The sequence below is a fragment of the Eschrichtius robustus genome, chromosome 1 (genome assembly GCF_028021215.1).
Source record: "Eschrichtius robustus isolate mEscRob2 chromosome 1, mEscRob2.pri, whole genome shotgun sequence".
Lineage (NCBI taxonomy): Eukaryota > Metazoa > Chordata > Mammalia > Artiodactyla > Eschrichtiidae > Eschrichtius > Eschrichtius robustus.
In genome coordinates this window covers 117,660,513-117,676,122 of record NC_090824.1, presented here as the reverse complement: position 1 = coordinate 117,676,122, position 15,610 = coordinate 117,660,513, and the positions used below count along the sequence as shown (strand labels likewise).

Sequence of the window (15,610 nt, the reverse complement as noted above, 5' to 3'; positions counted from 1 at the left end):
AATAAATTTTTTTTTAAATTGTATTTTGTTGTGAAATACAAAAGAATGGAAGACATCATCCCAACTTTTGGTAGGCCAGTCTTAGCAAGGCAGTCAAATAACATATATATGTATATAATGGTTTGAACTTAAGGAGAGTTGAAATGATTGTAACTTCAAGGCTGTTTGCCCATGAATCAAGGGAGTTTGCAGGAGGATCACCTCACTGAAGTAGTCTGTAGACTGGGACTTCCCTGGTGGTCAAGTGGCTAAGACTCCGTGCTCCCAGTGCAGGGGGCCGGGGTTCGATCCCTGGTCAGGGAACTAGATCCCTCATGCTGCAACTAAGAGTTCGCATGCTGCAAAGAAGATCCCACACGTGGCAACGAAGATCCCATGTGCCTCAAGTAAGACCCAGAGCAGCCTAATTAATTAATTAAATAATTAAAAAGATAATAAAGCAGCTTATTAAAAAAAAAAAGACCTAATCTGTAGACCGAAAACTTTGATAAATTTTGAATTGTCAACAATGTTCTCCAGACTCACTAAGTACTAGCTGGTGTTTAGTACACTGAAGAAAAATATTTAACATGAAGTTCAGTGGCTTTTAAACTTCAGATTCAGTTACATTTAAGGATGATTAAATTGGAAGCTGGAGCAGTTAACCTAACAATGAGCTAAATAATGACTTCTTAACCATGTGCAAGGCATTGTAGGCCCTGCACCATATGGCAAAACTTAGGAATTATTTTAACCTTCCTTCTAAACATTGTTTAAACATTCTTAGATTATATTTAAACTACTAAGTGGGGTAGTTTTATCTGAATCTAAGTCTACGTAAGTTGTGGATTTCACCTCTCGTGGATGTATTTCTTTAATTTGAAGGTACTAGCCATTGGAGATCATGATTGTACTCTTGTGGGACTTGAGTAATAGAGATTCAAGGCTAACATACTGTCTGTCAAACTTTACCAGCTGTGCAGATTCCAAGTGGTGGATTCCATATGCCAAGGATGGGAGAGTAGCTTGGCCACTAGGGGGGAAAAAAGGTCAGGAACAGATGGGGAAGCCTGGGGACAAGTGCAGGGAAGAGGTTGCACCACCTCTTCATAAGGAAGACAACCTCTCACAACTGGAAGAAAAGACAGTTCAGTCCCTGGGGCAGAAAAGTCAGTAAATGATCCAGGAACATAAGCCATAGTCAAAGCAGTGAGAAACATGGGCAGGGAATCAATAAACCAGACTAGAGCCCAGACATTACCAAGTTATCACCTTGGTAGTTAAGTTCAAGTCCAGGTTGAAGAAGGCAGTCAGATTGCTGGAAGTGGAACAGGTCGTGTAACCCTTTTGATTACTTCTCTAACACTGTTCAATATACTGACCCTCTTGAACTGGGCAAGCAGGACTTGAGTCTATTTCCCGAACAAGCAAGGGAAATCTGATACTATCTTACTTTGGTATTGTCACATTTCCTGTCACATTGCTGATTTGGTTTAATAATGCTAGAACTATTACTGTTTTCTTCCTGGTAAGTTCTCTGCACATCATAGAGTACTTCCTTGGGTCTAAATAGTTTTGTTTTTGTTTTTAAATAGTTAGTTTTTTACAAAGGAGGAATTGACATAAAGATGATATAATTTTCTAGTAAGTCTGGCCCATTTCCATTTTTAGAACTATCTAATAATTTAGAATTTATCTCTAAGTATTAAATACCTATAAAGGCAATGCACACTGGGATATAACAAAGAATAAAAGTTTTCCTTAATCCCTCTCCTATAGACACATCCATAGCATTCTGTACTTTTCCTTTCCAATTTTTACGCATGCTTTAATTATATGTGCATGTTTGTCAACCATGCAGGACTGTACACTCCATGACATCAGGAACATTCTCCGTGCTTAGTACAGAGCCTGGCTGTAGAAGCCAATCGCTAACATTCGTTGACCACAGAATGTATGGTCTAATTGGAGTAGAAGGGAGCTATAATACAGATGTTAAAAGATACAGAGTAGAATTACAGAGGAGGAGATTAGCAATTTAGTCTTATCAAGAAGATTTTTGGAATTGACATGTACACACTGCTATATTTAAAATATATAACCAACAAGGACCTACCGTACAGCACAGAACTCTGCTCAGTATTCTGTAGTAACCCAAATGGGAAAAGAATTTGAAAAAGAATAGATACGTGTATATGTATAACTGAATCACTCCACTGTACACCCGAAACTAACACAACATTGTTAATCAACTATACTCTAATATAAAATTTAAAAAACAAATTTTTTTAATGGCATTGAACTGGGCCTCATCAGGAGATAGGATTTATACAAGCAGAGAGAGAAATTTTCCAGGAAGTCGAAGGGAGTTTCAGAGGGCAAAATACTGGATTTGTTCAGCACAGGCATGAAACTCTATTGAGAGTCTTGTATTAACATCAGTAGATAAGGCTGCAAGGTAGATTGGAAAAACAAAATAGAGGATCTAAGGCTGGGGCCGGTCTGGAATTCCTAATCCAGATGAGTGCTTGTGGCTGACCTCAGCACGGGGATGGCGTTAGTTGAGGGAGCGCTAATCTGGAGGTCAGGAGGCTAAGGCTCCATCCAGTTTTGTTTGTGACATGAAAGATGCGGATGAGGATGAATGTGGGGGCAACTGTTCTTAATTCTGTCACATTCAAGTGATCGCAAGCTCGACCTTTTAAGGAAAGTGTCAGTGGTTTTATAATAAATGATCTTCATTAAAAAAAAAAAGTAGAGGACCTAGAATCCCATGCTAAGGAGTTTATATTGTTTCCTCTGGACTGATATATATATATGTGTGTGTATATATATATATATATATATATATATATATATATATATATTTTTTTTTTTTTTTGGCCTCACCTCGCAGCATGTGGAACTTCCCCCACCAGGAATTGAACCCGTGCCCCCTGCAGTGGAAGTGCAGAGTCTTAACCACTGGACCACCAGGGAAGTCCCTGGACCAATGTTTTTCAGCGTGTTCCTCACCAGTTTGTAAGATACCTCATATAAAGCCCATCCCATTGACTAATAAATTTGTATAATGCCACATGCTATATTTCTTGGGATGTCACAGTGCATACTAGTAAATTTCCTAAAATCCTACAGGAAATAAACTTTTGAACTTTGTTTAACCAAATGCTTCCCAATTATGTGACCACCTTTGAACTATTTTAGTATCCAGCAGATCCATTATTCCTCAGAACACACTTGGGAAATGATATTTATGTAATAGCAAACCTTCAAAGATTTTGAAAGAGGATTCTCATAATTAGAAAAGATGTTTTTATTTGTACATTTTAGCAGAAAAGAAATGCAAATACATAGACCCCTGACTCCTTTTGCTTCTTTTAGAGGAATGCTGTTCTGTGTTATCTTTAAGTGCTCTTTACATGGTGTGTTATCTTAAAATTATCAAATCTGTTTGGAAATAGTCAGGATAAAAACAGATAAATTTAGATGCCCTGCTCATTCATCTTCAGCTGTTATCAATCATTGTTTACTCATCCTGGTTTTCTCCAGAAATTGAACTGAATAGAGATGTGGTTCTCTAGGTGTGACTACTGGATCAGCTGCCTGAGTATCACCTGGGGGTGGTGGGGAAGGGCAGTGATCTGGCTTTAAAAAGCCCTCCAGGTGATTCTGACACACGCTGAAGTTTGGAAACCACTCGAATGGACTAACTCAACCTGAAGCTTTCGAAACTCTAGGTCAGGTTGGGAGCAGAAGCATCTCAGCTGCCACGGCTTTCATTGATCCATTTTAAAGTGATAATGTTAGTTCACCTTCTCACGTTTAACTTGTTTTTAAATTAAATATCTGAGATTTACACGGCTCTTTGGTTTCTTAGCATTAGAGTCACTCTATCTTTCTCAACACTGGCAGCCATCTGCTAGTTTCTCATTTAGACTACAGGTACAGTTCTCCAGAGAATATTAGCTTCCGTCTTTTCAAAAGTTTGCCCTTTTTTCTTTCCCTGGTAGTTTGGCAGACATTCCTAGAAAGAAAAAAGTAGTATCATAATTTATTGGAGCTCAGAAGAGAGAATCTCTGTGTCTATTTTTAATCAAGAGTGAATATATTTTCTCTCTGAAAAGAAGATCCTTATCCCTTTTATCAGTTGTCTAGCTGTGGGTATTTCCTAGTTATAACTTTATATATTTAGTCCTCTTATTATTTTCCTTTGTTTAGAAATGCAAATTCAAAACAATGGGAAAAATTGATGAGCCCCTCACTTTTTTTGAGGGGGGAGGAAAATTGTAATAAATTCAAAACTTTCTTTTCTCCTTCTATAGTCCTCTAGTTTAGGGACGTACAATATAAATTGCTTATAAAAGTAGGTTGGATATATTAAATTTTAATTTTGAAAATCATTATAAAATCCTATTCATGTTTGATATAACACAACCTGATTCCCATTACTCCTGCTTTAGATTCCTTCTCTTCTGTACCGTATTTTTTAAATGTTTTCTATTTGAAAATCCTCAAAATAAATTACAAACTACACTTTAAAGGATGTAAAGATAGAGGAACATGTCAAGGTAAATCTTCAGCTTTCACAAGTCTGTGATGATTATAAAATAGAGACCTCCAAAGAAACTGAAACTCAGAGGAGAATTCAAAGTGAAACTGATTTAGACAGTGATTTCTCCTGACTCCCTTCCTACCCCCATCTATTAGGTTAAAATCCCTTTAAAAATGTGAGAGTTGCTAAAGGCTGCAGAATTCATGTACTGAAATTTTCAAGCAGTATGAACCTATTGTGGAAGAACAAGTACAGTTTGTGTGTTATAGTTAAATCTACCAGACAGGCTGGCAAGCGGAGCAAATCACGAGTTTGGGGTGGTGAGTGTTTGCTTTAAGCAAAGACATCCAGTCTCCATAGCACTGTGATTTTATAGCATAGATCAGAGTATACTGTTTTTTTAGCTAACACCATTTTCCCCGCAACATACTAAAAAAGATTGAATCAATAAATCTTGAACTTCCAGAAAAATGTGTAAAATAAGCAGGTGACAGTATAGAGTGAGTCAGTATGTAAGTAGGAAGGTAGAAGCTCTGTAAAAAGCTAAGGAAAAAGCAGTTTTACTTAGTAAGATTTGCATGTGTTAGAAAATAGTTAAGCTGAAGTTAGAGTCATTTTCATAATCCTTTTTAATTATAATATTTAGGATGTGGTGTAAATCCATGTAGTATGGATTTTGAGAGGAAAGATGTTCATTAAAAATAATAGTTTTTATAAAATTTTGAAAGCAGGAAATATATGGTTTCTTGTTTTTAAAAAAATACTATAAATGGGCCCATTCATAAAAGTTCTGCTTATTTTTCTCAGAGATTCACATGTGTTAATATCCTCTATGTCAAAATATTTACTTTTCATGTGTTTAAATCAAGAAAACATTTATCGTCTTAACATAAATAGTAGAATGAGAGTTTAAATTCTACCTATTTATACAAAGAGGTTTTTAGATAATTTCACTTTTGGTGTCTCAGCTTAAGAGATTTTAACTCTTATCTTTTATGATCTCTGAAATATCTCTTGCTCTGTTGACTTAATTTGAATAATATAATCAATCATGGCTTGAACTTTTTATAGCTATGAATTTATTGTTTCTTTTTAACTGCCTGCCCCAGTTAATTTTTTTTTAGACTATTAGTGATCTCTACAGAAGAATCATGACATTTGCACATAGAAAATTTGAAAGCAGCTGTGTGAAGACAGTAGTTATTGAGCAAGATATTCATTTAAATGCAAACTTCTTGATCTTGAATCTTTTATCTTGATCTTATCTTTGAAAACTTGCATATGGTTTTGGGCTTACTCAGGACACTATTTCCTTCTGTAACATACAGTCAGTCATTGAGATCTGCTTCCATTTCAGATTAGTTCAGATTAGTTTAGTGTAGTATTTATTATTATACAAAATAAAAATTATCGGGTATATACGCAAAATGATAAATACAACTTTATTCATTGAGGCATTGCTTGTAATGGGCAAAAGATTAGAAACAACCTAAATATCTGAACTAATTAAATTTCAGCATTCCATACAATGGCATATACTATATCCCCATCAAATAGGTAAAGCATCTCTTTGTGGACCGATATTGGACAAGGTCCTAGAGATATTGACAAGAAAAAAAGCAAGATGCATAAGAGTGTATCAAAGAAAACTCTGAATGGTTTCAGACACACCAAACACAAAAAAATAACTGCTATTGTCTCTTGGGAGGACAGATTATAGAGTTAGATAGATGGAGCCTAGGAATCTTTTTTCTTTTAATTTTGTATCCTGTGTATGTGTTACTATTGTTTTAAAATTACCTTGAAAAATCATCTTGATTAGAAAAGTGCTGATAGCTAAGTCTGAAAACTGAAAATATGTTATATTTAATGTCCAGGTATAAAGTTCATTTTTACTGATTAGAATGCGTGATTGAAATGAAAAGTTGGATATTACAGCAGAAAACTTTGGCTCTGTTGTTTGGCTCTGGTTATGAGGAAGTGATTCTTCCTTTAATATTTTGCTCTATACAGTAGATTTACCCTGGGAAATTGTCTGTAACTCAGATTTAGTAGAAACTTTTTTTAAAGCCAAGTATTCTTCAAAGCTATGACACTTTAACATACCTGTTTTTAAAATTCTGATTTTTCTGTAACATTGGGTTCTTTTATTTTATTTATTTTTTATAAATTTATTTATTTATTTATTTTTGGCTGCATTGGGTCTTCGTTGCTGCACGTGGGCTTTCTTTACTTGCAGTGAGTGGGGGCTACTCTTTCTTGCAGTGCACGGGCTTCTCATTGCGGTGGCTTCTCTTGTTGAGGAGCACAAGCTCTAGGCTCCCGGGCTTCAGTAGTTGTGCCGCGCGGGCTCAGGAGTTGTGTCTCGTGGGCTGTAGAGCGCAGGCTCACTAGTTGTGGTGCATGGGCTTAGTTGCTCCACCGCACGTGGGATCTTCCCGGACCAGGGATCGAACCCGTACCCCTGTATTGGCAGGCGGATTCTTAACCACTGAGCCACCAGGGAAGTCCAACATTGGGTTCTTCTAAAGCAGAGCATTCAATCACTATGCAGCCTTATCAAAGTTAATAACAGCTTGTCCTGCTAAACTTAGAGCCATGTATAGTTCTAATTGAAGTTTGCAAAAACAGCAATTTGGATTTTTCTCTTTTAATATTCTAAAAATTGGTTTAAGAAACAGAAATTTATATCTTTAGAATATTGGAAAAAGTACTATATAATGACTAAACTGTGCCCTAAACGGTCGTGTTTAAAATCACCTTCTGTTCTAAATTCTTTCTCAGATTTTCAGGCATTCTTAAGTTACTTATATTTTACTAAATGCAAATTTGCTTTATGAAGCTGTATGCAGTTCAAATATAGGAAATTAATTCTTACAAGGAAATGCTTGATGTTCAGAGTTTGGAATAATCGGTTGGCTAGGGAAACATTATTGAACATCACAGACTGACTTGCCTTCACAGGGATGAATTTTAAGCTATTACTTTTTTTTGGAAATGGAAAAAAGAACCTCTAATTGTCCTCTATTTACAGTAACCATATGTCCCAGACTTTCCAGGTTAGTTCCCGGTTTTGTATTCTCCATCACCTCAGACCATGCATATAGATTTTTAGGTTGGAAAATTTGTTCATTCTTCTAATATGAGAAATATAGTTCTTTGGGATCGTTTAATTTAAAGTAGACGTTAAGAAACTCATTTTAGATCACTTCTTTTAAAGAAGGAAGATGTGTAGCAAGAACTTTCTAAAATATATTTTTATATACCAGAATTACTTGAGACAAGGGAAGTTTCAGTATGTGGAATTTTTGCTCTATGCTCTTGTTCACACAGTGTAATCAATGAAAAAGGAATATGGGATAAGATGTTTTCTTTCTGCCCCACAGTGACCAGGCACTGCCTCTGTAAAGAGACTGAATCTCTAGGAAAGATTTGTAAGTTAAAAGGTTTTAAGAAATAAGGAGCACAATAAACACATGGAAAGATGCTCAGTATCATTGCCTCAGGGAAAGGCAAACAAAACCATAATGAGATATCACTTCACACCCACTAGGAGGGCTATATAAAAAAGATAGGTAATAATAAGTGTTGGCAAGGATATAGAGAAACTAAAACCCTCTTACAGTGCTGGTGGGAATATAAAATGGTGCAGCCACTTTGGAAAGTCTGCAGTCCCTTAAAAGATTAAACAGAGTTACCATATTACCCAGAAATTCCACTCCTAAGTATATACCCAAGAGAGATGAGAACATGTGTCAGTACAAAAACTTGTACTCTGGCTTCCCTGGTGGCGCAGTGGTTGAGAATCTGCCTGTCAATGCAGGGGACACGGGTTCGAGCCCTGGTCTGGGAAGATCCCACATGCCGCGGAGCAGCTGGGCCCGTGAGCCACAGTTACTGAGCCTGCGCGTCTGGAGCCTGTGCTCCGCAACAAGAGAGGTCGCGATAGTGAGTGGCCCGCGCACCGCAATGAAGAGTGGCCCCCACTTGCCGCAACTGGAGAAAGCCCTCGCACAGAAATGAAGACCCAACACAGCCATAAATAAATAAATAAATACAGTATAAAGTGTTAAAAAAAAAAAAAAAAACAAAACTTGTACTCGAATGTTTATAGCAGCCTTATTTATAATTGCTAGAAAAACAGGAACAACCCAAATGTCAATCAACAGATAAATGGATAGATAATATGGTATATCCATATAACATAATATTCAGCAGTAAAAACAAGGGATAAAGTACTGATACTTGCTGCAACATGAATGAACCTTGAAAACGTTTCTTATAAGTGAAAGAAGCTGGTCATAAAGGACCACATATTATATGACTTCATTTACATGAAATGTCCAGAATAAGTAAAGCAATAGAGCTATAAAGTAGATTGGTGGTTGCCTAGGGCTAAGGAAAGAGGGGGGAAATGAGGAGTGACTGCTGATAGATATGGATTTTCTTTTGGGGGTGTTGAAAATGTTCCAAAATTGATGGTACACTTTAAGTGGGTGAATTGTATAGTATGTGAATTATATCTGAGTCAAGCTGTTATTTTCAAAGTGGGGTGTCTTTTACTCATTGGTTGACACATTCTGTTTTCTACATTCTTTAGCAGTGGTTCTCAACCAGGGACAGTTTTGCCACCCAGGGGACATTTGGCAATGCCAGGAGATATCTTTCGTTGTTACAACTGGTGGAGGAGTACTGCTGGCATCTAATGGGTAGAGGCCCAGGATGCTGCTAAACATCCTTCAGTGCATGGACAGCCCCACAACAAAAAAATTACCTGGCTTATATTGTCAATAATGCTCAAGTTAAGAAACCCTGTTCTCTACTTGTGTTGCTCTAGTGATAATGGACCACAGCCATGTTTTTGAAGCACTGAAAAATCATGAATCATCAAACAGATAGATGTTCACTGAATTCCGTTTACTGAGGGCAAGGCTATTCAGTAAGACTAAACCACTCAAAAGTGTTTTATTTCTCTATCTGGTTAAGTCTAAACCTAAGTTAATTAGATAATTCAGTTAACCGAAATATTTTATCCCTCTGTCATCTTGATTGAGATTTAACTGTATTTTGTTGTATTTTACTTTGTTATTTATCTTCTTAAAGATCAAATTTATGGAGTATAACATCTACTTGCCATAAAAACAGAAATAAACATGCCACAGCATAGCCTTGAGGATATAATTAAAGCTAACTTGTCCATTTCAAAAAAAATTATCATCAACTCATGTTCTGGAATAGGAATATGGCCCTAAACTAAGCTAATTTGCTAGGCTTCAGTCTCCAGCCATGCTCCTTTTATTGTATGTACCTGTTTGACCTGTCCAAAGACTGGTCCATGGGAAAAGGGAGCAGGGGTTTCATTATAAAATGTAGCATTTCAAATATAACAACTAACATTTATTGAAAACTTATTGCTTGCTAGGTATTATGCAATGTACTTTATGTATATTATCTCATTTAATTTTCACAAAACCCTGTTAGTTGGCTATGATTATTCCTATTCCTGTGGAACATCCCTCTTATATCTCTCCACCCTCCTGCTCCAGTATGCACTGGTTGTTTTGTAGGTCTTACACTACTGTCATTCTGACAGTTCCCTTCCCCATAATTCTAGGGAATCCTCTTTCCTTCTCTCCTGTCTTGAATCCCCTGCATCTTCCCTTACCATGTTGTCCTCCCTCATTTTGGTGAAATATATCCTCCATTACCTTAGAAGAACACCAATGTCTTTATTCTGCCTTCATTATTGAAAAAGACATTTTGGCTGGGTCTAGAATTCTATGTAGGATATATTTTTCTCTCACAATTTTGAAAGTGTTATTCTCTTGTCTTTCAGTTTGGGGTATGATCTGTTTTGTATCTCTCAGAGCTCTTAGAATTTCTTTATCTCTGGTGCTTCGAAATGTCACAGTATTGTGCCTTTCTGTGGGTCTTTTCTTCAAGTATTTTACCTAAAACTCAGTGAGGCCTTCCACTCTTAAAATTCATTTTCTTGAGTTTAGGGAAAGTTTCTTAAAATGCTTCTTTGATAATTCCTTCCCTTGTTGTTTTTCTTTCTGGAATGCCTACTGCTTAAATGTTGACTTTTAAAATTTATCCTGTAATTTCTTTATTTTGGGAATCCTACAGTCTTTTCTTTTGTCTTTTAGTTCTACTTTCTGAGAAATTTCTTTAACTCTATTTTCTAATTCTATCTTAAACTTTTAATTTCAGTTATATTTTTAATTCCCAAGAGTTCTTTCTTGTTCTTTAATTGCTTTTTTTATACGCTGCTATTCTGTTTGATAGATGTTTATCTCTTATCTCTGAGAATATTAATTACAGTTTTTCTCAAGTATTTTTCCTGCAGTCTGACTTGATTCTTATTTATCTGACTCCCTTCTTGCTGTTTGTTTTTTTGGATTAGATCTCTGTTTCTCATGTTAAAGACTTTACTCAAATATTTAATGGTCCTTAACTGTCCATAATGTATAAGATTCAGGGTTTATTACCTGCTGATATGATGCATTGAGAAGCGCACCAACATCACTTTTATAGTATTCTTGCAAAAAAATGCATAACCTAAATTCAGCCATGAAGAAATAATACACAAACCCTAATTGAGGGATATCCTATAACTAACTAGCCAGTATGCTTTTAAAATGTCAATATTATGAAAGACAAAGAGACTGAGGTACTTTCCAGATTCAAAGAAACTAAGGAGACATGACAATTAAACGCAGTGTATGATCCTAAAATGAACCCTGGACCAAAATTAGTAGGACAGTTGGTGAAATTTGAGTAAGGTCCGTAGATTAATGTTATTCCTGGTTTTTTATACAACTCAATAGCAAAAAAACAAACAATCCACTTAAAAAATGGACAGAGGATATAAATAGACATTTTTCCAAAGAAGACATACAGATGGCCAACAGACACATGAAGTGATGTTCATTATGACTAATAAGGAAAATGCAAATCAAAAGCACAATGAGCTATCATCTCACACCTGTCAGAATGGCTATTTTCAAAAAGACAATAACAAGTGCTGGCAAGGATGTAGAGAAAAGGAACCCTTATGCACTATTGGTAGGAATCTAAGTTGGTGCAGCCACTATGGAAAACAGTATGGAGGTTCCTCAAAAAATTAAAAATAGAACTACCATATGATCCAGCAATTCCACTTTGGGGTATTTATCAAAAGAAAACAAAAACACTAACTTGAAACGATACATGCACTCTCATGTTCATTGCAGCATTATTTACAATAGCCAAGCTGTGGAAACAACCTAAGTGTCCATCAATAGATGTATATGTATATATACACACACATACAATGGAATATTAACCATAAAAACAAGAATGAAGTCTTGCCATTTGCAACAACATGGATGGACCTTGAGGGCATTATGCTAAGTGAAATAACTCAAAGAAAGACAAATAATGTATGCTGTCACTTATATGTGGAATCTAAAAACAAAACAAACAAAAACCAAGCTCATACAGAACAGATTGGTGGTTGTCAGAGAGGCAGGGGATGAGTGGGGTAAATGAGTGAAGGGGGTCAAAAGATACAAACTTACAGTTTTAAAATAAGTCATGAGGACATAATTACAGCCTGGTGACTACAGCTAATAATACTGTATAACATACTTGAAAGTTGCTGAGAGAGTAAACCTTAAAAGTTCTCATCACAGGAAACAAAAATTCTGTAACCATGTAAGGTGCCCAATGTTAACTAGTTTTATTATGGTGATTATTTTGCAGTATATACAAATATTGAATCATTATGTTGTACATGTGAAACTAATGTAATGTTGTATGTCAATTATACCTCAATTAAAAAAAATTTAAGTATGTGGGTGGATGCATGCAGGAAAAAAATCTCAGAGAAGTTACTTAACAGTTAACTCTAGTGCCCTCCGGGAACTATGATTGCAGGGTCAAGGTTTTCATAAGCTTACTTTAAATTGATAAAGATTATGGGTGACAGATATTTACTGTCTGTTACGTGTATAGGGTTTTTTTTAACAATTAAAAAAGCTTAAGAATAAAAGAATGAATAAATAAAAGTATTAATATTTCCTCTAAAAATATGTCACCTAGTTTTGATAATTGTGCTATGGTTATGTAAGATGTTAACATTTGGGGAAGCTGGTGATTTTATTCTTTAAATATTTTTCTCTCTTCTCTCTCTCTCTTTCTCTTTTCTCTTCCTTCCCCTCCTATCTTTCCGGAACTTCACTTACACATATATTATACTGCTTGATATTTTGCCACAAGTCCTCTTTATTTTTCATATTATATAAATTCTTTTGATATATCTTCAGGTTCACAGAACTTTTCTCTAGTTATTTTCAATCATATGTTAAGCGGATCCACTGATCTTTAATTCACATATTCTATTTTTCAGTTCTATATATATTTCAAAATATACATTTAATTCCCTTTTATAGTTTCCATTTCACTGCTGAGATTCCCCATCCATTCATTTATTATGACCTTATTTTCCATTTTATGTCCTTGAACATCTTTATAATAGCTACTTTCATTTTCCTGTCTGCTAATTCCAAGATCTGGCTTATCTTGTGGTCAGTTTCTATTAATAACCTTTTCTCTTGCTACTGGGTCACATTTTTCTATTTCTTTGCATGTTTAGTAATTTTTAATGTATATTGGACATTATGTGTGACACATGATGGATACAATGAGTTTTGTTATCTTTCCCTAAAGAGTGTTGATTTTTGTTCTAGCAGGTTATTAACTTAGCTGAACTCTAAATGCTAGCTCCCCTTAGGTGAACATCAACTGTGAAATCTATGCTGAGTCCTTTCAGCCTTCTAGCTGTTGCCTTTTACATATGCAGTTCAGGGATCAGCTAGGAATTTGGGTAGAGTTTATACGTAGATTTGAAGGGACTCTTGTGGCGTCTTCCTTTCAGGGGTTGTCCCCCTCACTTTCCAGTTAGACTGTTGACTTCAAAGTAAGTCTTTGGACTCCTCAAATGAGTAAGATTTCAGATTTCTCTTTGAGTTCCAATCATTCCACCATATGAACTGTGGAGTACTACCAGGTAAAAAGCCATATGAACAGGAATCCTACCTAGCACAGTTCATTCTTTCAAGGATTGACTCCCTTCCAATTTCTGCTTGCTTTTGGTCACTCTGTGGTGCTTTCAAGTAGTTGTTTTGATATATTTTCAGAGTATATAGTTATTATCTTCAGAAGGATCAATCTAATATACTCTATTCTGCCATGACCAGAAGTTGTAGCATATTACCTTTTATTTTCCATTGATATTTCATAGGGTTAAACAAACAAAAAAAAACTTCGATGTATTTTTGTGAATGATGACAATAGCTCATCAAAGTTTTCCAAAAAGATCAAGCATATTACTAATGTCATTTTTTCTTCTTTCTTTTGTAGACAAGAGATGATTTCCTAGGTCAAGTGGATGTCCCTCTTTATCCATTACCGGTTAGTATAGATGTCCATGATTTTACTTTTTATGTTTATTCTTTTTATTTTAATAAATACTTACAGATACACAATATAGTAAATGTAAATATTTGATTTGTAAAGTGTATACTGCTATTATTTCTTGAGCATATTATTTTCTGAAAACTCATCTCAGTTTTCCATTTTATTTTCAAAATTCCCTTACATGAACCCCAGTAAGAAATAGAGAGCCACTGAAGTTGGTTGATATCATGAAAGCATTGTTTGAGGAAGATCAGTTTGGAAATATTCTACTGAATAACTAGACTGGGGAGAGCTTAGTCTCACAAAAAGAAACTAAGATCAATTACAACAATATGGGCATGAAACTGAACCTGGACCAAGCATATAGCAACAGAAGAAAACAGACAGATGCAGGAAACATTTCATAACATAGCATTACTGGATCAGGTTTTTAACATGGAGCTCCAGTTGAAAAAAATAAAATTAAGCAAAAAGTAAAGATAATACAAGTTGAACTTGCGAGGTAAGGGTGGTATCTCAAGTAGAAAACATAGGAGGAAAGCCATTTTTTTTTTTTGAGATATGATAAATTTATTTTTGGCCATATTGCATATGAGTAGTAAACAAGAAAAATGAAAGCTTAAAGTGGGCAGCTGACAGAGATATAAAAATAAGTTGTGTAGGGAAAAGGGTCTGGAAGGATTGAGAGCTATCATTGTTAAGGTAACCGCAGAATCTCTGAGAAGAATGGGCTGTCCAAACGAGAGGGATGAGAGCATTGAAGGCTAAAACATTGAACGTTCATCAGTGTGGGTCTGTCAGAGGAGAAAGAGAAGACAGACCAGGAGAAATCGGAAAAGAACGAAGTAAAGTGATGTCATGAGAATTTAAGAGTTTCAAGACTGAATGGGTAGTTAACAATGCAAAGTGCAGCAGAGAAGTAAAGGAGAATAAAAACAAAGGGCTGCTGAACTTGATAAGAAAGAGAAGTAATACTTCTTTATCAGTCTTTTCAGATGTTTATTGTCTCTCTGTAGTCTTTAGACATTGCAAGCTTTTGATAATGAACTTAATCCAGTCTTATTTTCCAAGCTGCTTACTTTTTTGTTCTCCTAGAACTGTCTCTATGATCTAACCACGCCAGCCTGCTGACATTGTACATATTCCATGTTTCTTTGGGGCGCAAGCATGCTAACCATTCTCTACTGTTTTTCCACTTTTACCCTCCCTTTGTCTTCACGACACACCTGCTCAGCTAGTTTTATACTGAGTTGTGATGCCAGGTGCAATTCCTACAGTGCAGGAAAGTGAAAGTGCTGTCAAATTACCAACTGTTACCGTTTAATAAGCTGAAGCTACTTTTTTCTCACCTCTAACTTCAATTATGCCTTAGGTCATAGTTAATGAATATTCTTGAAAAGTATATATTTTTGGTGTTATAGATGTATCTTGAAAACCCACTGTTTTATTCTAGACAGAAAATCCAAGAATGGAGAGACCATATACATTTAAGGATTTTGTTCTTCACCCAAGAAGGTCAGTAAATATAAAATAATAACATATGAAATTTTTTTTTAATCTCTTTATACCTTACAGTAACCTCTTTGGAAATTCAGTTTCAACCTTTGTAAATAAGCT

The 15,610-nt window shown here is 35.5% G+C and overlaps 1 protein-coding gene across 2 annotated transcripts in view; it reads left to right on the top strand.

Moving 5' to 3' along the window:
- NEDD4 (NEDD4 E3 ubiquitin protein ligase) overlaps positions 1 to 15,610 on the top strand; it is a 145,970-nt gene that overhangs the window by 81,909 nt on the left and 48,451 nt on the right. For both annotated transcript variants that reach the window (XM_068551973.1, XM_068551981.1), the window contains 2 exons: positions 13,937 to 13,987; positions 15,447 to 15,508. In XM_068551973.1, coding sequence (XP_068408074.1) covers positions 13,937 to 13,987; positions 15,447 to 15,508 — 113 coding nt within the window. The remainder of the gene's footprint in view (positions 1 to 13,936; positions 13,988 to 15,446; positions 15,509 to 15,610) is intronic.